The following is a 26,465-nucleotide window of genomic DNA, read 5'->3' on the forward strand; positions in this document are numbered from 1 at the left end:
AATAATTAGAAAAATTTTAAATATAAATTATTTTATAATATTTTATTTATTTGATGTAAAAAATTGTGTCAAGTCAGTTTTTATAACTTAGGTAAGATAGACTTTTATATTATTGAAATTAATATTCATAAAATTTTATATTATAAATTAAAATTTTAAATAAAACATTATTTTAACACCCTAGATTATGAGATCACCGAAAATATATATAGATTTTCAGTAAGTGGAAAGAAAAATTTTATTCAATAGTCATGCGATTGGTCATATTATATGGTAGTGAGTGTTTGACATTGAAAGAGTCATATGTGTTTAAAATAAGAGTTGCGGAGATGAGAATATTAAGGTGGATGAGTGACTATATTAGACTAGATAAAGTCCGTAATGAGAGTATTAGAGAAAAGATAGGAGTAGTGCAAATTGAGAATAAGTTGAAAAAAAGAGAGATTAACGTGATTTGATCATGTGAAGTGTAAGCATACGGAGGTTCAAATTAGACAAGTAGAGCACATTAGGTTAGAAGATAGAAAGAAAAGAAGGGGTAAACTTAAACTAACTTGGAGGATAGTAGTACAATGACCTATAAGCATTACATATTTTCGAGAATTTAACCCAAAATTGTTTAGAGTAGAGAAAGAGAATCCATATATATATATAAATTTTTAGAATAAATATATATATATATATATATATATATATATATATATATATATATATATATATATATATAAAGTAAAGAGGTATTTCAAAGAAATGATGCGTGACACTTTATTTGAAAAGTTTACTATGTGTCACATTTCATAAATACTCTCATTTATATTAATTATTATTTAATATTTTTCTCTTTTAATTATTATTATTATTTACAATACTACCTTAACATTTATTATTTAAATTATTATTTTCTTTAAAATTTAATTTTTAAAAATTAAGACATTTTATAATTAAATGTAATATTTAAAAATTATTTATATTATTTTATAAATACTAATTATTATTTACTTTTTTTTATATTTTTTTAATTATTATTATTATTATACTTTAATATTTATAATTTAAATTATTATTTTTTTAAAATTTAATTTTTAAAAAATTAAGACATTTTACAATTAAAAGTAACATTTAAAAATTTTTTATATTTTTTTATAAATTTATTTATATAAAAATATTATTTACCATATGTTACTCTTAATAATAATAATAATAATAATAATAATAATAATAATAATAATAATAATAATAATAATAATAATAAATCATTGAAAACCATTATTTAAAAGAAAATTGACTATTAATTTGTGATTTAATAATCAACTATCATATAATTTAATCAATTTTAAATTATTTTATATCTTTAATAAATATTTTTATTACATTGTTATATTTTCTATTATTTTTATTATGAAATCTTTATCAAAAAATTTGAGAGACAAAATGTGTAGTTTACATAAAAAATTATAAAAATAAAACATAAAAATTTGACTTATTTATAATTAGATGTATTATTTTTTATGTTAATAATTTAATATTCTTTTTATTTCACTTATTATTATTATTATTATTATTATTATTATAGACAACTTATGATGATTTAATTGAAATGACTAAGTAAGTAAAAAATATTTTACTCTTATAAAAATTGAATTTGAATGTTTCTTATTGTTTTTTAATTAAATAATATTTAATTATAAATTAATTTTTTATTTAAATAGTTTTCTTTTATTTGTCTATATATAGTATGTCATATGAGATATTTAATACATATCAAATGCTATTTTTTCACCAAATATTTTCATTTCATCTAAATGCTTTAAATTTTTTTTTATTTACACTATTATTTTATTATTTTTTTCAAAAGTTATTAGTTATCATTCTCAAAATTAATTAATTTATTTAAATATATTTATTATTTATTTAATTATAAATATTTTATAAATTTCTTATTTAATATTTTTTAAACTTTTGAATTTATTTCATTATAATTAAATATCGAATGTAATGATAACTAATATTTTGATTATCCATATTTTATTATCATTAATTTTCAATAAAATTTTTTGAAAATTTTAATTAAATATTTATATTTTTATGCATAAATTATCTCTCAACTATATTTTTTATATAAAAGTAGAATTTCAAATGTAAATTACAAATATGATTAAATAAAAAATTTAGCTATAAATAAAGAGAATTAAAAATAATTAAAATTACAATGTTGAAATTATAGAATCTATTTTTTAAAAAATAGTATGTAATTTTCATATTTATTATATTAATAAAAAGATAATATTTTAAAATTTTAATTTTTATGAAATATATTTATTTTATACTATAAATTTATATAAAGTGATAATAATTTTTGTCAAAGAATTATTTTATAAAAATATATCAGATTAATAAAAAAAATTTACACTTATAACGTTTTTAAAAAATAATATAATATAATATTAGTTTAATTAATAATAATGTTATATATTTTTATCATTATTAAAATTAATTCATTATTAGTAATTTAATTTTTTTTATTATATTAATAACAAAAAATATTATATTTATATATTTTTAAAGTAATATTATTTTCTTATTAATTTAATGTATTTTTTTATAATTTGTAAAAATTAAATATTAATTTACATAAATTATATGATAAAATATAAAAAATTTATAAAATTTAAATTATTTTTTGAATAAAGTATTTTTATTATATTTTAAATGAAATAATAATGAAAACTATTTAAAAAATTAAATAGATATTTTAATTAATTATATCATAAATTAATTAAAATTTTATTATTATAATAAATAAAAATTTATTTAAATTAAATAAAAAATTTTTAATTTAAAATTAATTTAATAATAATTTATTTTATTTAAAATATAATTAATTAACAGGCATGCGCAGCTCGCCCAACATTGTGAGATTGAGAGGATCTAACCACGAGGAGGCCACGAAGCTGTACCAGTCTGTGGCCCGGCGCACGCACGGGCACACGTAATTAAAACCTCAATTAGCAAACGCAACAGGCTGGAGCAAAGCATTTGAAGCCTGTCCTTTTGATTTGTTAGTTCACCTTGCTTGTAGTCTCAAAAAGCCGGAAACCATTATTTCGGGTCCATCTCCTACTGAAATAAAAAAAAATGATGGGATGGAAGAAACTTGAGCTCTCCTCGACTAGTAAGGTTGAACCAGTCATTAAAACTTCCAGAGAAGTGAGAAGAAAATTGCAGGGAAATGAAACTGAGTATGAAGGAGAACAAGCAAATGAGAGATCTTCAATCTATTTGCAATCTGGCTCGATTACTAATGCCATAAGGAAGTGGAAACGCAGAGCTAGAGAATCCAAGTCAGATAGAACTAAAGATAAGGCTGGGAAGGAAATTCTTCAAACAGATGCTTCTCCTCTTATCCAGGGACAAGATAGGGTATTCAAGTAGAAAGGATTGCTGAGAATAGATTGAATCATAATTCTGAGGTTTCGGTGGCTAGCCTAAAGCCACCAAGATCGCCATGAGCATCATATCCTGGAACTGCCAGGGGTGTGGGCAGCCCCAGGTGGTTCGAGCTCTGAGGGAGCTCAATAAAAAACATAGCCCCTCCATTCTGTACCTTATGGAGACTAAAAATAAGAAACGGTACATGGAAACTATAAGAAGAAAATTGGGATTTACTGCAGCTTATTATGTTGAGCCGCTGGGTAAAGCTGGTGGATTAGCGTTGTGGTGGACAGATGAGGTAAAAATATTAATCAATGACAGTTCTACTCATTTTATAGATGCCGAAGTTTCTTTTATGAACAGAAATTTACAATGGCATACAACTTTTATCTATGGCTGCCCAAATCGTGGAGATAGAGGTGATCTATGGAGGATTATTAAAAACTTACAGGGCCACTTTTCAGATCCTTGGCTCTGTATTGGCGACCTCAATGCCATTCTGCATCCAGACGAAAAAGAAGGTGGCAGTCAAGTCTGAAGTTCTCAAACTCGAGATTTCCAGGACTTCATTGCCAGCTGTGCTTTGCTGGAAATTGAGAGTAAAGGGCCTAGGTTCACATGGTTCAATAAACAGTTTGGTGCAACTGCAATTCAAGAAAAGATTGATAGGGCACTTGCTACTGTTGAATGGAGAGAGACAATGCCAAATGTTGTAATTATCCATGAAGCTCTTTTTGCCTCTGATCACAGGCCATTAGTTTTGTGTCTTGAACCTTCGTTCTGTAAGAAGATTTTTTTTGTTCAGATTTGAATCCAAATGGCTCCATCATCATGAGTTCACCTCCATAGTTGAGAAAGTGTGGAATCAGCAAGTTAGGGGATCTGCTTTGCATTCTATGGTGCAAAAACTAGCATTTTGTAGACAGGCGCTATCTCGCTAGAATAGAAGTCAATTCGTTGGGAATCAGAATGAGATGAAAATTCTGCAGAAACAACTTGAAGATATCTACAAAGATGTTAACAACCCGGACAACAAAGAAACAGAATTTCAAATACTCAACCATCTTCAGGAACTGGGGTTGAGAGACGAGGCTCACTGGCACCAAAGATCTCGAGTTTGTTGGCTTCAAGCAGGTGATCGTAACTCTAGATTCTTTCACTTGTCTACAATCCAACGAAGACATAGAAACTCCATTTCAAGACTGCAGAAAAGTGACGGGACCTGGATTGAAGCGGAGCTGGGAATCAGAGAGGAGATCTTATCTCATTTTAAGCAGATTTACTCTAGCAACAATACTTCCAGAGCTGATGAGTGTCCAGCTTATTGCCCACCATTGTTACACAACAAATGAATGACCATCTCATGTCCCCTGTGTCTGATGATGAAATTAAGCAAGCAACTTTTGATTTAGGAGGGAGTAAAGCACCAGGCCCTGATGGTCTTTCAGGTCTCTTTTATCATAGTAGCTGGCATATAATTTGGCAGGATGTATGTAAGGCTGTCAAGAGTTTTTTTGAGAGGGGATTTATGGCTACAGAGATAAATAGAACTAATGTTGTGTTGATTCCCAAATGTAAACATCTTATTTCTGTTAATCAATATAGGCCCATAAGCCTATGCAATTTCATCTACAAAGTGATCTCAAAAACTATGGTTAACAGGCTCAAACCTCTTATGAATTGTCTTATATCTCAAGATCAAGCAGCTTTTGTTCTAGGCAGAGCTATACAAGATAATATCATTGTGGCTCATGAAATGTTTCATCATATCATAACATCAAAAAGCAAGCAGCACACTATGGCAATTAAACTAGATATTTACAAAGCATATGATCAAGTTGATTGGGTTTTCCTTCACAAAGTTCTTACTAAATATGGTTTTAATGCTCATTGGATTCATCTAATAATGCAATGTGTTACCTCGGTCAGCTACTCCATTATCATAAATGGAAACCCCTCACCCCCTTTTCAGCCATCAAGAGGGCTTCGCCAAGGGGATCCCCTCTCCCCTTACTTATTTTTGCTAGTCTCACAAGCTTTATCTTGTTTGATTTCAAAGGAGTTATCTGATGGACAGTTAAAAGGGATTAAGGTCTCTAGACACTCTCCAGCTGTTGCGAATGTTCCTTTTGCAAATGACACCTTACTTTTTGGAAGAGCTACAAGAGCAGAAGTTGCTTGCATCAAGTCTATTATTGCTCAGTATTCGGAAGCTTCAGGTCAGTAAGTGAATTATCACAAATCTAGTATCTCCTTTAGCAAGAATAGCCCTGTAATTCTCAAGCAGGATATACTCTCCCTCTTTGAAATGAAGGAAATGAGTTGCTCTGAAAAATATCTAGGCCTACCTTTTTTCTGGGGAAAATCCAAGTCAAAAGCTTTAGAGTTTATCAAATCTCGGGTTGCAGCTAAACTCCAAATGTGGAAACAGAAATTACTCTCCCAAGCTGGAAGAGAAGTTCTTGCTAAAGCAGTCATTAATGCAATTCCGGCTTAAATTTCCAAAGGGAGTGTGTCATCAACTAAACAAGCTAGCTTCATCCTTTTGGTGGGGAAAGAAAGAAGATGAGAAAAAGGTTTATTGGGTTAGTTGGCAACGAACCTCACAACCTAAGAATATGGGAGGAATGGGTTTTTGGGATTTCACAAAATTTAATGTTGCTTGTTTAGCGAAGCAGGGATGGCGTCTGTTATCAAATCCTCAAAGCCTCTGGGCTAGACTAGTGAAGGGCATTTACTTTCCTAACTCTAATTTCTGGGAAGCAAAGAAAACTTGGAGAAGCTCGTGGATTTGGAATAGCCTATTGGCAGGTAGAGAACTGTTGAAAGAAGGTATCCGCCATAACATAGGGCATGGGAACGATACCTTCTTATGGGAAGATCCTTGGCTCCCGACTTCTGCTACCTTCCGTATATCAAAACCACCTGGTTACCCTTCTAATGTGAACAGGGTTGCTGATTTAATTGATCATAATTCTATGAGCTGGAAAGAAGACTTGGTTTATGATTTATTTGATAGTAATCAAGCTAAAAGTATCTTATTTGTTCCTGTTGCTCCCATAGGATGTGAAGATACAATAGTGTGGCATCATGAAAAAAATGGTAATTACTTAGTTCAGTCTGGTTACAGAATACTTATGAGTTAATTGAATGATAGTCAAAACTCCAGACCAAGTCACTCTCAAACAGTGCCTCCTCTTATCTGGAAGAAAACTTGGAAGCTACCTGTGATGCCTAAGTTAAAAGTCTTCATGTGGCGTACGCTTCTTAACTCCTTACCTGTGAAGGAAAACTTGCACAAACGAGGTGTAACACGCATATAGCCTGTTATATTTCATTATTTTAGTGATCGATATTGATTCGGATAATTAAAGAGATTAGAATCACATCTAAGACACTTAGATAAACCCTGAATATAAATAATTACTAATTGCCAGATAGTTAAGCATAAATAAGAAAAACAAAACACAAAAAGTTAAATTAGTCGGGAGTCACAGTGATGGGTGACCTTCCTGAAAAATGACTGCGAGATTAGTCTTAACCTAAATTTTGAATAGGAAAATGTGACGTCGCGGTCCTAAGGGCTATTGCGAACATAGTGAAAAAAAGAAAATCACAGAAAAGAATTGTTAAGTAGGTCAAATAATTAGGTCAGAGATCCGGAAAAAATATTGAATAACTAACAAACCAGATCAAACCGGCGAGGGGCAATTTGGTCAATTCACCCCTAGAGCTTACTCTTGACTTAACTGTCCAATAAAATCGGAGAAACGAAAATTTCAGAGTCAAGAATTAAATTAAAGAACTATTAAAAAATTAAAAAAAAAAAGGAAAAGTAAGGAAAAATCACTATATTACATCACCTTACCTCATGTATATGACATCATAAATCAATTTAAATTTCCTACAATTTTTGACTAAGTCAAATTGACTTAATAAAATACAAATACATAAGAATTAAAAGCAAATCACTCATTTTCTCTCCCATACAATTTCGGCAGCCCCATCTCTCATAGCCCTCCATGTGCAACCCTCTATAAAAGCTTGCACTAAGCTTCAAATCCCCCATTAAACCCTAATTTCTCCCATAATTAGTTTATAAAACCTTATTTTCTTCCCTTGAGAAGGTGATTTAGCAAGAAAGAAAGAAGAAAAGAGGAGAAAAATTGAAGATTGAACTTCAAAGTTTGAGGTTAGTGTTTAACTTACAATTTTTAGTTTAAATTATGTGTTTATGATTATATATACTTAGGAGTTAGAGAAAATAAAAACAAAAACAATTGTCGGGGGACCAAAGGGAAATTCGGCCAGCCTTAGGTGGAGGTTGAATTGAATGATTTTGATGGAGTTAAAGTGGTAATTAGGTGGAATTAAGCATGTAAACAATGAATATACACTTTAATTGCATTAGACCTCATAATTGTGAAATTAGGGTTCTTAACCCTCTTGAAAATTTGGGAAAAATTAAGAAAATGGTCAATTGGTTCAAATGACCCTAATTGAAGTGAGAAATAGTCAATTGAGACCATTTGTGGTATGTTTGAATTAGTAAAAACCAAGTGCAATTCGGATTGGTTAGGGTCACTATTCTGGCAGCTTGACCTAGGTCTCTTTCAGGGACTAAAACTAAAAATTTACCAACCCAATTGGTGTGAGGCTAATTGAGAATGAAAATAGACACATAATGGCACATTTTTCATTTAGGAACCATGCCCATAAAATGACATTAACATAGTGAACAATTAGGTCAAACCCGGGTGTAGTGTACTGCCACTGTACCAAAATGACCAAATGAATAGTATTTGTTCATTTGGCCATAACTTAGGTTATACAGGTCCAAATAACCTGATTTTTATGGCATTGGAAAGGTATGACAGAGCACTACAACTTTCATGAAGAACACCAACTCAAATTCTACCAATAACTAAGTCATTTGCCACCCAAATTTAGAGATTCAAAACTGTCAGAACCAAAGTAGTTGCCCAGAAATCTGGGTTAGACCAATCCGGCCAGCCATGTTCAAATGGCCATATCTTGGGCTAAAAAACTCAAAATGGAGTGATTCAAAAAGGGAATTAAAGATAAGACAATAAGGAACAACTTTTATAAAGAATACTTAGTCAAATTCTCACAGCAACATGACCAATGGAACAGTGCAAAACAAGACATCAAAACTGAAAATTTGAAATTGTGCCTAGGAGACCTAAAAATTGAAGGGGCAACCAAAATCAACAAATTAAGCAACCAAAATGTGGTATGTGGGTGAAATTGAAATTCTCATACCTATTAAGCATAAGAAAGTTAATAATAGCGTCGTGAATAGCGTCGTGAATAGCGTCGTGAATAGTAACTCTGAAATACAAAATTAAAAGAACATTAAATTAAGCATATTAAAGCTAGACATAAGCAATTGTGAATTTATGATTGAATTTATTATACGTTATGATACTGAAATACAGTAAAATTGTGTGTTTCAGTTGAAAAAAATACAGGGAAAGAACCTGAGATATCGAGTCAAGGCCTAGAGGCGACTCGCACGAGGTTTATCCACAACATAAAATTTTTCTGTAAATTCTCTTGATAATTTATTTTGATGAATAAATTATGATTTATCTTTATTGTAAATTTGTGACTGAAATAAATGTTATGCTTTTGACCTAAATTGTTGAAAATTCAATTGTATGTGTTTGAATTGTCAATAAATATTTAGTAAAATGTTAAGATAGTTTTGAAATCACAGTGTCATGACCATATATCTGAATGCCTCACTAGCATGCCTAGTAGGAGAAATTAGTTTTGAATTTTGATTCCCTCTCTGGCTGAAGTGTTGAGGTATGTGTCAGTAGAGGAAGAAATTGAATGGGTACCCATAGATTGAGTTAGCTACCCTTGAGATTCCTCATAAGCCTCTGGCTATTGAGATGAACATTGTACTGATGGCATGATATAACTGTGTGTTTTTATGAAATTGTTTTGTGACTTCCGAAATGAGAATGTTTGACTAAAAGTATAAATTGTGTTTTGTATCTGCTTTTCCTTTTCAGTACCATAATTGAATAAATGTGATTTGATTTACATATAAAATTGTATTTCTGTTATGTTATGCACCACTGAGTCATTGTACTTAGCGATAGCTTTTCATTGCTGTCGCAGATAGAGAGACTAGTAGAGCAGCGGAGTGAGCTGCTGAGGATTTCAGAGCTACTTCTGGACCTTTTGTTAGGTATAATCTTATACTCTGGTTGCATATGTTTATTTTGATGTAATTAACTGTATGTATATTTGTAAATTGGTCATGAGCAGTTGTACAGATTTTGTAATAATATTATTTTGGATTTTCTGATGTAAATTTTGAACTGATAAATATAAATTAATTTTTCTTTAATGCAATATGTATGAAACTAATTATCTCTATTTTCAAAAATATTTGAATTGAAATTCTTGAGTTGTAAAATTTTGATTTGAATTATGGGAGTTGAGCTAATTTGTGTTGATTTGAGTTGAAATGGTGGTTGCGATTGATGAAGTATTACATTGGAAGTGTTTTCTATAAGTAAAATTTTTCGGTTTTCTCAAATACAGCCGGCACTCTGCCGAAATTTTTTCAAAATTTGCGGAAAAATAAAAATGGACAAAAATTTTAACTAGTTTTTAAACTTCAAGTAAATGTTTTTAGTACTTACTATAAAAGCTCACCACTTTCAAAAAGTAAAAAAATTGTTTTAAAATCTCTTATAGTGTATTTAATGGGTTATGGGTAGAAGGAGTCGGTAATTCATTAGATATACTATGGGATCATGTTATGCCTTACAGAGGTGTAAGGTGTGACACGAGAAATCCATGCTGATCCTCTATGCCCAATCTGTCAAACAGAAGTCAAATCTGTCGAACATGCCCTTTTCTGGTGCTATCATGCCAGAGCAACGTGGTTTGCTAACCCCTATGCCTATAAGCTGAATCCAATTGGATTCTCTTCTTTCTCTGATTGGTGGCAATTAAGGATTGTTGATGACATTGTTGAGGGAAGTCCACATTTCTATTCTGTCTTGGTGATTGTTTGTTGGCAAATTTGGAAGGAACGTAATCAAGCAGTATTTGAATATTGTACTCCCAATCCCATGAGTACTCTGCACAGGATTTCTATTTCGATTAGGGAGCTGGAATTCTTAGCAAATTCTGCCAATATGTTATCTAATGGCCGTCCTCACCCCATCCAAGTTAGATGGTCTCCTCCCATGCCAGGTCAATTGAAACTGAATTGTGATGTTGTGTGGAAAGAAAATGTTCCTACAGCTGCCATTGGAATTGTTGTTCGTAACCAAGAAGGAACCTTAATTGATGGTGTTGCTAAAAACCTTCAGTGCTCCTCTCCTACTGCTGGTGAAGCTAAGGCAATTTTGAAAGCTGTTTTACTAGCCAAGTCTCGAGGTTTCAGTTCAATTATTGTGGAATCAGATTCTGAGATCTGTATTCAAGCTATCACCAAGTCCAATCAATTGATCAATTGGGATATTCGAGTAATAGTTTTGGCAATCCAGGCTTTAAGAACTTCTTTGTTCTCTATATCTTTTACTCATGCAAAGAGGTCAGACAATAATGTAGCTCACTATTTAGCCAAACTTTAGTTTCAGAATTTACTTCCTTGTAATTGGCTAAATACAGCTCTACATACTCTGATGAATCTTTGTCTATCTGATGCCCCTTAGGGGCTTGTTATGCCATCAGCATTTCAAAAAAAAAAAAAAAAAAAAAAAAAGCTGGAGCAAAGCGAAGCGAATTTTGAATTTCTTTTCCCCCTAGTCGGCATTTATTGTTTGGAGGGCAGGTGGCACGGCTGTACGCGTTCCTTTTTTATTGAACACTGTTTATTAATATTAATGAAAAAAATATTTAACATTATATAATGAATAATATTTTGTAAAAAAAAAACTATAATAATAAAATAATCAAACACATAATATTTTTTAATTCAATGAATAAATTTTGATAATTAATTATAATAAGATAAAAATTATCATAATTAATTATTATAATAAAATTGTTATATATAGAACAGTATAAATTGTGTGAGTTTAACTGAAATAATTTTGAATTGCTTAACTTAATTATTCATGAATTTAATAATGTATAAAAATTTGCAATCTAATATTAAATATTTAACTTATTAATATTTTAAAAAAATAAAAAAAAATACTTGTAAAATAATATAATTTTTTAACTTATCATATAATTTATAAATTTAATAAATTTTAATAAAAAATAAAAAAATAATAATAAAGTTCTAATATAATAAATAATTAAATTTATATTTATTAATTTATCATTTTCTAGTAATATAATTTATAAATTAATGAGTTAAAATAATTAATGAATAATAAAGCATGTTATAAACATATCAAATTAAATTAACGAATCAGTTAAACAATAAATAGTGAAAGTTTCAACATATTTATGGTCTGCTTTTGGGTACGTCTAACTTGATTTTAGCAAATAGCTACAAAAGAAAATTTTGAGTTGGGTTTCTCCACTATACCAACTTAAAAACTGTTAATTAGATACGTCTACCCACTTATTTATTTATTTTATTTTATTATTTTTGTATTCACTGTGCATGTGGGGACTTAGCTAGTCAATAATGCAAAAAAAAAAAAAAAGGAACTTTAGATATTTGTGGACGAAGAACCTTCGACGGCTATCAAGTTCCTTTTATCTAGACATTGATTAAGTTAAAGTCGGTTTTGTCTTGTGCCTTCTTTCTTCCTTATTCTACTGTTAAAGGTCTAAATAAGGTCCTTTCTTCGTTGATTCCTCTATAGCTAGTAATTCAATTTCTGCATGCCCCATCCATGACGTAAAAAGCCTTGAATCTTCCCTCTTATTTACGAAATAACCTCTCTTCTTCATTAATGGTTAGTCAAGTCGCAAAACGCGGCTTGGCTTCACACGTTCTGCATATCAATCAGCCTATTTATACCTCTTCACTCTGCAACGTTCTTCATGCACACCCATCTGATCCTGCAAATTAATTAACCCTAAATAACGTCTTCCATTGATGATGAACAGCAAATTCCAGGAATATGAGCGTGTGTTTAGCCACTTCGATGAGAATGGAGATGGGAAGATTTCCCCTTGGGAGTTGCAGCGATGTGTTGGTGCTATAGGCGGGGAGCTGTCCCAGGCGGAGGCGGAGGCGGCAGTTGAGTACTCGGATTCCGATGGAGATGGGTTGTTGGGTTTTGAAGACTTTGTTAGGTTTGTTGATGGAGGTGAAGAAGAAGAGAAGGTGAAGGATTTGAAGGAGGCTTTTAAGATGTATGAGATGGAAGAAAGTGGATGTATTACTCCTAAGAGTTTGAAAAGGATGCTTAGTAGATTAGGTCAGTCTACCACCATTGAAGCATGCAAGACTATGATTGCTCAGTTTGATCTTAATGGTGATGGAGTTCTTAATTTTGATGAGTTTAAGGTTATGATGTTATGATGATGATCATGATGAGGAGGTGGAGGCTCTCTATATATTTATTGATTCATTTCTTGTACATAACATTATTTATTATTGATTTAGCTTCAAATAAATGTCTCTCTTGCATAAAATATTATAACTCATCTCAATTCGAGAGATTATAAAATATAACCGTTATATTTACAATAATTTTATTATAGTTATGAATTATAATAAATTTTACATAAATTCTATTATAATTCATGTTCAAAATCTATGTACGATTATATAGAATAATTTAATTTTTTTATATAAATTTTTGTCAGGTTTATATTAATAATTGTTTTTTCTTCCTCCACAAAAAAATAATAATAATAATAATAATTGTCTTTTCTTTTTCTTCGGTGTTTAATTTTATTTCATTTTTAGTCTAAAAATTTAGCCAAATGGCCAAATTAATAATTATCCTGTAATACCAAAAGTTAATAATTAATAATTCTTTTTTCTAAAATTTACTGATGTACTGAAAAAGTGGTTGGTAATGTAATAGTTTTAGGTAAATCTGAAAAGCTTTTCTAATTAATTCTTTGAATTAATGATTAAATTCATACTATTTTGTTATGTAATTGATGTTGTACCATAAACTTGTTTTTAATTATTTACTTAATATATAGATTGTGATTGACTCGTCCCAAAATTGAGAAACCAAACCTAAATTTAAATCAATAGATGGTTGATATTCAGAATGTACAAGAAACATCAACATGAAACAAAAAAGTACGTATTAATTAATTTATGTTGGATTACTCATCTTCATATACATCATAATTATGCATGCCAACATCATAATTATATTAAAAAAAATTAATTTTAGGGTAAAGCTAGCTGATCAAATTACAATTCAATTCATTTTAATTAAGACTTAATTATATAAGTGATTAGGTTGCTTTAGACTAGTCAAAACAATATTGTAATCTAATAACTTATATTTATCCTTTCATTTTTATACTTTTTCGATATGTGATTTATAATTCTAATATTATTCATTCAATTAATATAAAAAAAAGAAAATTTTTATTTAAATTCAGTCTATCGTGGACCCAAAAAAAATATATGGAATTCATATATTTAATAAGTGAATCCCACCATATATTTTATGTTTTGGGTCCATAATTAATTAGGTATAGGCAAGAAAAATCTAAATTCCTAGATTTTTTGCAAAATAATTAATATAAGACATGAAAATTACCTCATTGTTTTTTGTTTTTCCTTTGAAGTGTTTACTTAAAAATAAAGAACATAATAATGTAAAGAATCAAAAAAATGCTAAAATATAAAAATAATAAAAGTTTTAAATATAATATTCTAATTATTATTTTTTTACATATGTAAATATATTGACAAAAATGCTTTTTTTTCCCCTTTATTTGGTTTCCCTAGCCATTTCTTACTGATCTTAATTGGAGATAATTAAGCAAATTGTATCTCACATTGATTTGTTAATTCAAAATTTACATGTTTTTACCTTTTAAAATTAAATATTAATTAATTAATTACGCTATTGACAAATTAGTTAATTATTTTATATTTGCAAAAGGTACATGTAATAATGTTGTATTTTTATTTTTATATTATCTTAAAAAATAAGTCGTATTATTTATTTAATTAGTAAATAAACCATGTTAACAAGGTCATATATGATTATGTCACATGAAGTAATAAAAAAAACTTTGAATTTTCAGAAATTAAAAATTTTTAAAGAAGAATGGACCAACAGAGTTTAGAATCTTGAGTTCTTTTAACTCCCTGGTCTATAATTAAATTACAATATATAGTCTAATGATATTGATTAATAGATTGAATACTAAATATTTCTTACATGTCAATCCAAATAGAATTAGCATATTATAATATACCATATTCAAGTCTTAACAAACTAATTAAAAAAATTGACTAAATTAGATCATAAATTCAAATTTGGTGTGTAGAAATTACACAGCATTGATCAATCCCATGTTTTTGGAAACTTGAGTCAAGCAATAGTTAGTTGAAAGGAATAAACAACAAAGATATACTTCCAACGGTCAAAATTTTGAAGGAAAAATATTAAAACCTATTTTAAGACTTTGATTTTTCTCATGTTGTTTGTCAACTAAATATCGTGTCGAAAAGAGTTCATTTTTTTTTTCCTTTAATACTTTTCAAAAGTGAGGAGAATATTAATAGCATTTCAGCTAAAGTAGCTTTATGTTTTATCTATACAGATATAAATCACCTAAGCCTATCCAGATTATTAGGTATTTTCGGTATACGTATATTTTTTCTTATAATTATGTGGGTTTATTTTACGTGTTATAAGAAGGATTCACATTTTTGTAAAAGAGAAAGTCTATATTTTTATATGCTTTGGGAGAATAATATTACAATATTCCTGTAAAATTATTGATTAGTTATGAGAGGAAATTTTAAAAGTTAACCAATTGTGGAGTGGATTTGCTGCTCATTTTGTTAACTAAGATTTCAATCTTGGATTATAACATAAATGATAGGCCAAACACATCTTTAAATGCTTGTATTGTTCAGTTTTTGCCTGTCGCACACCTTAACTAAATTCTTTTGCTAATAGACATCTAAACTTGAAAAAAAAAAAAAAAAAAATGAAACCCTTAACTTTTTAGCACAAAATTGCACATTCATTAGGTAAAGTGAGATCACACATGAAGCAACACGCGAATGAGATTTATCATGCTTATGTGGCATATCTAATTGCTAGCTAGTGATGCTCACACTTGTCGTTATTCTTCTTTCATATAGCCTCCCTTTCTTCTTCACCTTCTTTCAAATTTCTTCTTTCAATCTTACTTGATTTGTTTGCATCTTTTCATCAAGCAGAATATAAGCTATTTTATTTGCTTTTGGTGGTTCCAAATTCGAAGGATTAATAAGAACCCTAAGTCTGTGAAATTGGGAAAAGTGTGAAATCAGCTAATCAAATGGAATCAAACCCAATTAATTTCGTGTATTTGGCTTGCCATTGTAGAGAAACAATGACATTTAAGGTTTTTTAGACAATGATGAATACTGGAAGAAGGTTCTTTGGTTACAGGCATTATGGAGTAAGTTAAACATTGTCAATGTTTGAAGTTTTTTCCAATTTTGTGTTGTACTATGATAATGTGTTTTTTGATCTTCTGTTACGAGATCAAGACTTCTGTTGCATGTGGATTTTTCTGTGGGTATGATCCTTATGTTCCTGAACATTTGAAGAATGTCATTTTAGGTTGCAGTCAAAGGTCAAAACGAATGATGCAGAAAGGAAGAGAGGTTTCAAAACATTCAAAGCTATTGGAAAATTATTGATTTGTGTTGTAGTAATTTTGGTGGTAGTTGTAGCTTGAGTCTTATGTTAATGTTTAATTTAGGTAAATTTTGTTGTGTGCTTTGATTATTTGGGCACACCTTTTGTCGGTAGAAGATAAAATTTACACCCTATAAGTAAAGCAAAATTTAGCAAGAAATATTTAGACTTGCTTTTGTAATACTGGGATCATAGATATGGGTAGTTTTTGTAATATATAATGAGGTTTAAATTAATGAAGAGTAGCTTTTCTTTTTGTAATACTGGATTAGTTGTGTACTGCATAATTGGGTGATAAATTAGTGTAAGCCACAATCTGCAAATAAAGAAAAAATGTCATAATCTGCATAAAAAATGTAGTGCCATTGCATGTTGCTGTTAAATTAGAAAGCTATAGATAACATATTTAACCAACCAATATATGCATGACTATAATCTAAATGAAGTCAATTGCATATTTGTAAAATAATAAGAGTGGACAACAGTTGCTAAATTTCATTCATTTGAATAAACATGTACACAGTCTATCACAATAACATATTATGGCCTGTAGTTTTGTCCAATAACCACATACAAGTGCAATCAATTTACAAACCAAAAAGCATTTACATATTCCTGCAAACATAATTCAACTTATATAACCAAAATCACTTAAAATGACATAATTTGTCCAAAAGCCAACAAACACACCCCAACATGATAGAAAAAGTCATAACTTATCTAAAATCCACAAAAACAATTCCCCATCAAAAAATGACATAAATTGACCAAATCCTAACATGACATAACTTCTTCATTTTGCTAAAATATTGCCCTCTAATTGCTAGCTTTTTCTTCTTTTTTTTTTCCCCTCTTGGTCTAGTGTTGTTGGCTGCTTCCCCTCCTTGTCATAACCTTCCCCTCCTCATCATAACCTTCCAAACCTCTTCTGTTGCAATTGTGCTAAAGTAAGAGCTTGATTGTCTTTCCATCTAAGACTTGTTAGTTTGAATTCAAGGTCACTAGTTACCTCATCTACTCTTTTCACTTGGGGTTATTGGGTTTGATAGCTGACAAACTTGTTGAATGGTAAGCCAGGCTGCACAATCAAAATGAAAAAGCATTACTAATAGTAAACAAATTTAAGAGTACTACTAAAAGCATATATTCATTATAGATACTGACATTTTGAAATGAGAAACTTCTATTTTCATCAACAAAATATTGATAAATATGACGGGTGTGGATTATTGACAAAACCCTATCAAAGTGTCACCTCACAGTAAGATCCGTACCACAAATTACAATAAGAAAGGAAATAATTCAATAATGAATATACTAAAAGACTACTGAAAATGATAGATTCAAGCAAGTAAAGATAATTTCAAGGGAAATCACAGGAATCATTGACAAGTAATTACCTAAAAATCACATGTAATAACACTCATACACTCATTTTCAATAGTCAATTCTCTATTATCTGCTAATAAAGTAATCAACAAAGGTAGCCTAAATAAATATCCAACTTTTACACTATAATAATCAAATTACCCATTCTTTCTCATTGTTACCATGCATGCAAACACATAAAATTACAAATAAAAAACAAATATACTCACATTTCGCAATAAAGTTTGTTGGATTTCCTTCCTCAATGCTGAACTTAAGGTTCTTTCCCAATGCATTGTCGTGAATTTATAAATTCTTTAAGAATAAACCCAATTTTGAAAGAATGAGTATATTTAGAGATTTTATCTCCCAAAGTTATTTTGTTGGACCCAAAAACATTTCCCTTAGTTTATTTGCCACCTCAGATCTTTTTTTTTTTGTCCATTTGACAGCCACTTGCCATGTTAGCTGCTTGTGTTGCTCGCTTTCAAGGCACTATGCAAAATTGGATTTAAGTGTTTAAGTTTTTTTTTAAGTTTGGGTGTGTGATACATAAAAATGTTAGTTTAAATGTGTGTTAGGCAAAAATGTAACAGTACAAATGTCTGGGGTATATTTGGCCATAAATGATACGTTTTCTCTCCTTGCATAAGTGGATGGTCTATATTCATTTACATCATAAGATAGATCCAGTACAAAGTAAAGAAAAATGATAATAATAATTTAAAAAATTTTAAAATAAATAAGAAAATATGGGTTTTAAAAGTTTTTGAATTTAGAAAAAATAAAAAATCCACCTAACCTTTTGGCAACAGGATATTTTAAGTTTTGGCAGCAAGTTTAATGGCTGATTTGGTGACTGATACAGTCAAAGCAGCGAGCACATGCTCCAAAGAAGAATTAGAATAGCAACAAAAGAAAAATGCCACAACATGAATCAAATAATAAAAACCAAACAAAAGTAGGTGGCTTTTCAATCTTTATGATATTCCTGAATTATAAAATACAATATATGTGGTTCTATTATTTTTCAGCAGCAGAAACAGATTACAGAGTAGTGTAGAGAGTTGCTTGCTTTGTTCACTCTTTTTCTTGATTAAATATTTACAATATTTATCCCACTCATCAAGAGTCTAAAACGAACCAAGAACTGGAATTCCTTACTGGTGCCTGCTGCTTTTGGATCCTTTGAACTTGTTATTATTCACAGACTGGTTGCTGCTGCCGTTACTAGAGGTTTTGATGAGCTTTCGCTGATTAAAATTTGCTCTCCTTCCGGTGATTCTTCCACTAGCCTTGATAACTTCTCCACAATTTCTCCTGCTTTTGGTCTTGAACAAGGCTCTTCATTCACACATGATCGTGCAAGATTGGCCAGTGTCACAGCTGTATCGAACGAATAATTTTCTCCCAATGAATTGTCCATCCATTCCCTGAGCTCATCTGCATTTTCTGATGACAGTATGGGCTTGATTTTCTCTGAGAGCCAAATACTTCCTTCCCCCTTGTTGTCAGGTCTTGTTATTGGTGATTTCCCTGATATCACCTCCAGCAAGACTACCCCGAAAGCAAATATGTCCATGCTTGGAGAAACTATGCCTTGATGAATATACTCTGGAGCCAAGTACCCCAGACTCCATGAGGCAGGATTAGTAGAATGGAATTCTTGGTCCTCTGCATCGTCATCAACACACCTTCCCATGCCGAAATTCCCAATCTTTGCATTAAATTCTTCATCTAAGAAGATGTTCCGACTCTTTACATTTCTATGAACATAGCTTGGGTTCATGACATGATGCATGTACTGTAAGGCCACTGCTATGTCAAGGCATATCTTCAGCCTCTGATTCCATGTCAAGAAACAATAGCAGGAGGCTATGAACTGGTTCTTCATGGCCAATCCACCGTGAAGCCAATCCTTCAAAGACCCATTTTTAGCATATTCAAACACTAAAAATGAATCAGGTCCATCACTTAAGCATGTCCCCAACAGCCTAATTATGTTCAGATGATGGCGTGTGGCATTGTGGAGAAGCCCGAACTCAATCTTCAATATAGATTCTGAATTCGTGCGCTTTATTGCCAAGTTCTTCCCATTTAGACGACCATGGTATACAGAGCCATCAATAAGATTGCTTGAACTGAAGTCTTCAGTTGCTTTTCTTAGCTCCTCTACAGAATAAGTCTCCACAAGCACCCTACGGGGTGTGGTATCAATGATCTGACCTTCCTGGGATCCATCAAATGAGACTTTCTTCTCGCTCGTGGTTCTTACACTTAAACTAAGCTGTTGAAGCTCCGGATCTCCATCCTTGTTCGAATTCTGCTTCTTCTTCTTCAGTTGGATAACCAAGAAGGCTGCTGCAATGGCAATGCTCGCTCCAACTACAACCCCAGAAACAGCAATATAAATTCCTACTATCCACATCTTGGACTTTTTCTTATGTGGATTAATTACTGGGATGCTTCTTTCAGGAAAACGTGGATTGGGTTCCCGTGGTTTTGCAAGGGGACCAAGGGCAGGCTCACTGTTAAGTGGTATCAAAAGAGATGCAGGAGGTGCAAGGCTTCCAGGTTTAAAGTTTGCTAATGATCTATTATTCGCAGATATAATAGCTTCTGGTGTAATATTGAACTTAATGGCTAGATTTGAGATTGTATCACCTTCACTTACAGGATAAGAGAGCAAGATTCTTGTTGCTAGACCAACTCCAGATGACGATGGACAGGCACATCTAAGTGGTACCAATAATCGAGTTTTATCACCAAGATTCCAAGGTGAGATGCCCAGATTCTTCTCTTGGATAGCTCTGCAGGTCGTCAAGCCCTCCAGGGACTCAGCAATGCCATAAAAACTCTCCCCCTTGATGGTTGTTTTGGTCACTTCAGCCTGAAAGAAACTACCATTGCATTTACAAACGATTGGTATCAACAGAGGCTGATCTTTTGGAAGAAACTCTGTGTCAGCAGAGAAACCATTTGCTGCAGCAATTGCAAACCGATTTAAACCCAAATAAAAACTCAAATTGGAGAGAGAAGAGAAGTAAGGATTAGTGGAAACAACGGCAAATGTCTTGCACCGATCCTGCGATCCATAAACATTACAACGGTAGCCAGAAGCATCAGAAGACGTAGTTTCACAGCTCAACAAGTTCTGCCCAAGTGCAAGGACAAGCGAACAGAACAATAAGAACAAAGCACTAAAGCAGAAGTTGCTGATAAGAGTAGCCATGCCTATAACCCTTCACTCATACAAAGAAGGCCTATTAAAATAAGAATTTTCTCACCCTTTGAGGATGAATATCTTGGATCAATACACAAATGGTGTCAAAATAGAGTATCTTTTTCAAAGCTGTTCATGGACAAGATTCTGGGGGGTGGCAAAGTTATATTTTTAAGTCTGATTCCAGCTGTATGGTTAACCATCTAACCTTGGACTTGATTCCATTGGCTAAGGGGTGGCTATCTATCCCAAAGTTTTCAGTTGCTCGGTGATCATAGCCACCACTCTTGAGATAGCTTCTTGGGTTTCAACCTGCTTTTATATGCAACAATGTACACATAAATCCACTATCCACGTGCCAGTGCAAGAAATTCTTCTTTGTAGCTTGAAACACAAAATACGGGTATTGTACAAGCATCCGTGTAAAGATACTAAGGAGATTCATTCTGAAGAGTGTTTCAATGCACGAGATAAGAAGGATAAGATCTAGGCAATCTTCAATTAACCAATTAACGTTGTATGTAAGTTTGGAAGAATTTTCACAAAATAAAGGGAAAAAAAAGTACATACGGAGACACAAGCATGGCAGACATTTCTCCCTACATGAGATATGCTTGAATTAGTGGCAACTTGCCCTTCATATCACATCAGAGATATACTCAGAAAGCATATAGGGGAGGCTATAGACTGTTCCTTCAAGTAAATTATGATGTTAACGACCGAAAATGCCTTCATCATCCACAGAACTTCCAGACAGACCACGTGAATTTCATCTTTCCAATTCTGTCTCATATGCAGAGGTGGGAGGCACTAAAAAAGAATAAGAAATTCAAGAGGATTCTTGTTCATGAACCATGAAGTATGCATAATAAGACCAAGTTATTAAACCCTCAAAATATCAATACAAGTACGTATAAAATCATGAATATCGTCCATAGCATTAAGACGTACGCAAGCTCTGTTTTGTCAAAGCAGCATGAATAAAAAATCATATGGGTTTTTGACAAATAAGAAAATCGAAAATATATGAATATACAATGAAAAGACGGTGTGCATGGTAAAGCTAAGGCATAAAAGTGAGGAGAAGATGGTGATTGATAGGTCGACATGGACATGAATATATATACCGAGTTGACTAGTACCAATAATGTCCCAAAAAGTACTGGATATGGTGAGTTTTCCTCGCATCTCTCTCCACTGGAGTATCCACTCCAATGATAACTTATATGAACAAATTAAAGGGGTGCACTTAGCATCTAACTAGCTTATGAGTTATGAAATCTAAAACTATAAAAAGGCAGAGTTTTCCCTAACAATAACCATGAGAGCTAATTATTAGATGCACCCGGAGGATTAAAAAATAGTGTTTCCTCTCTCACAGAAAAAGTGAACCATTCCCTACAATACAAAGAGTGAGTCCCATATTATTGTGAGAGATGGTGCATGTACACCGGTGTGCACCTAATAATTTCTCAATGATGAGATCTACAAAGTTCATATGTGCTAAAAGCAGATGATTCTAAATGAAATACAATTAAATTAAACCTTATGTTTGTAACTTTCATGCATGTGAATTATCTAAAGACATTTAGTGGGCTGCCACTATGACAATCAGAAAAAGTCTGCCAAAAGTTGCAAATAAAACAGGATGGCACCATGTTTAGTTGATGTTAAACGATGCCTTTAACCGTTAGAAGCTTATTAATCCCCTGCCATAATTGCATTTGTCACTTTTAGCCCAATTACCAGAAATTCTTCCCCTTCCTATTTCTTTTGTTTGTAGTTGTGGAATGGTTCTTTGTTTTCAACTTTAACTAGGTCGTCATTAAATATTCATTCATATTTGTCTGCTGCAACATTCCAAGGAAAGGAAGATAGACTGCATTGTCCCTGACAAACAACCCTTGGCTCCAAAAGTTAAATGAATGCTTGGAAAGGAGAGGGCTTGAGCATGCACGTTGTGACACGTGCTGGCCACTAGTTCGTTATTAGTATATGGGATATATAATTCTGGGTTATGCCTTGGCTGAGAGCCTGACACATGATTATGAAGAGAATAAAATTTATTGAGTCGAGGATACATTCAACAATGTCTCTCACGTGCACCAAAAAAAGTGAAATGCTTAAGATGTAGGAGCAACCAATCAATACGATCGACCGGATTCGTAGCAGATAATTATTTCAAGGGAATATATTGTTTCCAAGCCAAGGAGAAAGACCAGAGATAAAACCCCAGGTAGGGACTGAGTAATGGTACAAGGAAAAGAATAAAAGTAACAAAAAAGCAAAAGCAGGGGCTAAAGGTCTCACTCTCATATATAGACCTGCTCCCCTGCTTCCGCTATGCATATGTCCTGTAAGTTAGCCATTAAGGATTGGAACTACTATCCCCAGATATGACTGACTATTTCTTTTTCACTTTGGATACACTAGAAATGGATGTCTAGCAGAATATACTGGAGCATAATGAAAAATAATAGAATGAACTTTCAGTTGTTTGTTGTATTAAATTTTTCCTTGATTATATTCTATTACATTCAACCATGTTATATCAAACATGCATCAAATGTTATACAGATGACGCAAGGAGCACTTGAGTTCGGAAGCCTGCATATTGGATAGCTCAATTCAGAATTTTCTAAATTCTAAGACCAAAAAGTTGTAATTGAGCATAAAGGATAGATTTTATTGGAGGATATTTGATCAGACAGTTACACAGGGCACATGTATCAATTTAACTCAGACCTTCATGAAGGTCTTATGCGAGTCTCATTGTCACTAAAAGTTGCATACAATTCTGAGCGAGAAGATGAGTAATAAAAGAGTGAAAACAAAGTAAAAGCAATTTTAAATTCTAACAACAAAAGAAAATGTAGTCTTTAGGCATATTTTGCTGAATTCCGGTCATGATGTATCTTGCTGTATGGACATCAATTGTTTTTCTGACATTCCTCAACACTCCTTCTCATAAGTGATATTATATGGGATGGCTCAGGGGCACCAAACACTGAACTTCCTGCAACAATGCAGTTTGCACCAGCTGAAGCTGCCATGTCAATTGTTGAAGGCCCTAAACCACCATCCACCTGCAAAAAAGTTTCACATTTTAACAAGTGATCATGCAGGCAAGCATGAAGAAATTATCTTTCTCAATTTCTGTGACATGCATGTGCACACGCACAAGGGATGCAAAAACAGCGACCAAAGTAGTCTGAAAGAGCAGAGAAGTCAAAGAAGCATGAGGAAACCCATTTGTTGCAAACAATAAGATAACAATGTATCGGTGTTACAACAATGCCTAGGCAAAATACCTAAATGTTTTCAGAAGTTCAAAAGATTTGAGTTACTTTAAATTCTTCAAATCACAATACGAAAAAGGTTTTTCTTCTAACAATAACCAAATTGGAGCATCTAATAAGCAAGCTAAAGCATGCCTGTCTAAAATAAAGCTCAGGAATCAGAACTTTAATTTCAGAAGTGCCAGAAAGACAAAGATAATAAAATAGAAATGGACTCACCTCTATATCAAGGGATGGATACTTCTTCCTCAATGTCTTTACCTAATAGCAAGAAATAAAACCAAGATAAGGCAATCACAAAGGCATGTTAACTAGAGAACTTGGAAGAGAGAAAGAGAAATGTCATGAAACCTTATCCATCATATCTGGCATGAACTTTTGTCCTCCAAATCCAGGTTCCACGGTCAAGACAAGGACCATTTCCACAGGATTTTCAGACTCAACCTGTGAAACAACATATGCTATGTATCCCAGGGCATCAAATCTACCAAAATTGCAAACACAAAAACTGGAAAATTCTTTTATTTTATGAAAGTGGGGAGAAAAAATTTATACCAAAGGATAAACTTCTTCGATAGGAGTTCCAGGCTTTAAAGCTACACCAGGCCTCATGCCTTTTGACTTGATTCTCTGGATTAGTTCTCTCCAATTTTCTGCAAAATGCACCATCAGTCCATAAGAACTTCCCATAAGAAAAAGAAAAAAAAAGAAAAAAAAAAAAGAGGGGTTTGTCTTTAAATTTTAGGCTGCAAAAGAATATCACAAACCTCTGGATGCTTCAACGTGAAATGTAAATCCAGAAGCACCAGCTTTGCCCAAAGGCTCAACATAATCAAGAGGATTGGTGACCATAAGGTGGCAATCCAAATATGCCCTACAACAGAATAACCACACAACATAGTGCCATAGGCTGTAAGTAGTTAGAACTTCGAAAAGTTGCAAATGCAAAAAGGATCAATCGAGTAAGATAATAAGGATGCAAGACATTACTTTGTGTGTTTTCTCAAACTCTCAATGACTGGAGCACCAATGGTTAGATTTGGGACAAAGTGCCTAAACGAAAATGAAAATGAATGTTAACCCATTCACTAAGAAAAAAGAACAGTTGGATCATTGATGGACAAAGCAAATACTTTGTTAAATCTTAGCAAGGACATAACAAGTCAACATTAACAACAATAGCTAGTAGTAAGCATGTTTTGAAACTCTAAAAATCACATGAAACTCTGTATCACATCACACCATAAAAGTCGTTTACTGCAAAGAAAACAAGACATTCTACTCTAGTCTTATGTTAACTATTACTTATCTAAATATTCTCTCATTTTATTTCTACAAAATATAATATTTCTTGAACCAAAACATTCATTCAAGAGTTCCCATCTTCTATTTTGTACTAAACTAATTTAACTCCTACAGTTTCCTAATAGATAACCTAGGCCTCAAACATTATTTCCATTTCCTATTTTTAGCGCCTTTAGAGCAGCTAGATGTTAAAGATTCCTGCTTTAAAGCTGAGCCTGCAGCAAATCAAAAATTAATTCTCACAGCAATATAAAAAGCTCAATCTCACAACTGACAATTATATTGAAAAATAAAATTGCTTAATCCATCAACATGAAAGAAAAATTGGGTAGCGGAAAAGAACCATAATTTCAAAAATCCAAGTTTTATCAACTCAATTTCAAGGCCAGAATAATTTGCTACGTGCAAGAGAATCTAGCATACCCATCCTGCACAGAATCAGAGAAAACTCACATTACTGTTTCGCAAAATTAGTTACCCAAATAAATGTGATCAAAATTAGAATCCAAATCACCAAGAAAGAGAGGGAAAAGGAAGAGACGAGAAAGTACCATGATGTCCATGTGTAGCCAATCAGCGCCGCAATTAAGCATGCGTTCCGCCTCCGATGCCAAATTAGCGAAATCGGATGAAAGCATTGATGATGCAATTTTCGGCGTCACGCCCATATTGCCTATTATTGACCCGATTCCTCTGTTACGGATCCGGTTTCTGAAGAGGGACTTAAGGCAGGGTTAGTTGGATTAACCTGGAATGCGAGAGAGATTAGGGAGGGTATTTTGCGTTGCAGGGACTAAAACGGAGTCGTTCATAAGAGAATTTTGATTTGGCTGTGTTGATAGGGGTGTGCAAACGGTCGGTTCGGTTTCGAACCGAACCGAACCGATAAAATCGAAAATTTAAAATAAAAAATTTTAAAAACCGAACCAAACCGATTGATAAGAGAAAATCGAATCGAATCGAACCGATAAAAAATATCGGTTCGATTCGGTTTTAAACCGATCAAACCAAAATTTATAAAATTTCATATTTTTAACA

At 32.0% G+C, this 26,465-nt stretch overlaps 3 protein-coding genes across 4 annotated transcripts; 1 reads left to right on the forward strand and 2 right to left on the reverse strand.

Moving 5' to 3' along the window:
- The first annotated feature begins 12,420 nt into the window (after nt 1-12,420).
- LOC110658481 (calcium-binding protein CML38) lies at nt 12,421-13,026 on the forward strand. Its single transcript, XM_021816106.2, has one exon. The coding sequence runs from the start codon at nt 12,485-12,487 to the stop codon at nt 12,911-12,913; it is 429 nt and encodes a 142-aa protein (XP_021671798.1). The 5' UTR covers nt 12,421-12,484; the 3' UTR covers nt 12,914-13,026.
- Nucleotides 13,027-18,568: 5,542 nt separating this feature from the next.
- On the reverse strand, nt 18,569-21,617 carry LOC110658508 (protein LYK2). The gene has a single exon (XM_021816157.2). It carries the CDS (start codon nt 20,830-20,832, stop codon nt 18,805-18,807), a length of 2,028 nt encoding a protein of 675 aa, XP_021671849.2. The 5' UTR covers nt 20,833-21,617; the 3' UTR covers nt 18,569-18,804.
- A 1,871-nt stretch (nt 21,618-23,488) lies between these two features.
- LOC110658509 (ribulose-phosphate 3-epimerase, cytoplasmic isoform) lies at nt 23,489-26,203 on the reverse strand. 2 transcript variants are annotated; one of them, XM_021816162.2, is made up of 8 exons: nt 25,979-26,203; nt 25,851-25,855; nt 25,113-25,175; nt 24,890-24,996; nt 24,678-24,775; nt 24,474-24,566; nt 24,342-24,383; nt 23,489-23,909 (listed from the first exon to the last, which is right to left on the reverse strand). In XM_021816162.2, exons 1-8 carry the CDS (start codon nt 26,093-26,095, stop codon nt 23,754-23,756), a joined length of 681 nt encoding a protein of 226 aa, XP_021671854.2. In that variant the 5' UTR covers nt 26,096-26,203; the 3' UTR covers nt 23,489-23,753. The 2 variants fall into 2 exon arrangements, with proteins under 2 accessions (XP_021671854.2, XP_057996912.1); XM_058140929.1 differs by lacking the exons at nt 25,851-25,855; nt 25,979-26,203 and adding an exon at nt 25,881-25,898.
- Nucleotides 26,204-26,465: the final 262 nt, after the last annotated feature.

Source organism: Hevea brasiliensis, chromosome 18, assembly GCF_030052815.1.
Source record: "Hevea brasiliensis isolate MT/VB/25A 57/8 chromosome 18, ASM3005281v1, whole genome shotgun sequence".
NCBI lineage: Eukaryota > Viridiplantae > Streptophyta > Magnoliopsida > Malpighiales > Euphorbiaceae > Hevea > Hevea brasiliensis.

Bases quoted from the DNA above. Each gene is read 5' to 3' on its own strand.
- LOC110658509 (XM_021816162.2), bottom strand. From the start codon at position 26,095: ATGGGCGTGACGCCGAAAATTGCATCATCAATGCTTTCATCCGATTTC. The intron at 24,776-24,889 runs GTTTGTGATATT...TGCATTTTGCAG, and splicing joins TCACGTTGAAGCATCCAGAG to AAAATTGGAGAGAACTAATC. The intron at 24,567-24,677 runs GTATAAATTTTT...GTTGTTTCACAG, and splicing joins TCGAAGAAGTTTATCCTTTG to GTTGAGTCTGAAAATCCTGT.
- LOC110658481 (XM_021816106.2), top strand. From the start codon at position 12,485: ATGATGAACAGCAAATTCCAGGAATATGAGCGTGTGTTTAGCCACTTC.
- LOC110658508 (XM_021816157.2), bottom strand. From the start codon at position 20,832: ATGGCTACTCTTATCAGCAACTTCTGCTTTAGTGCTTTGTTCTTATTG.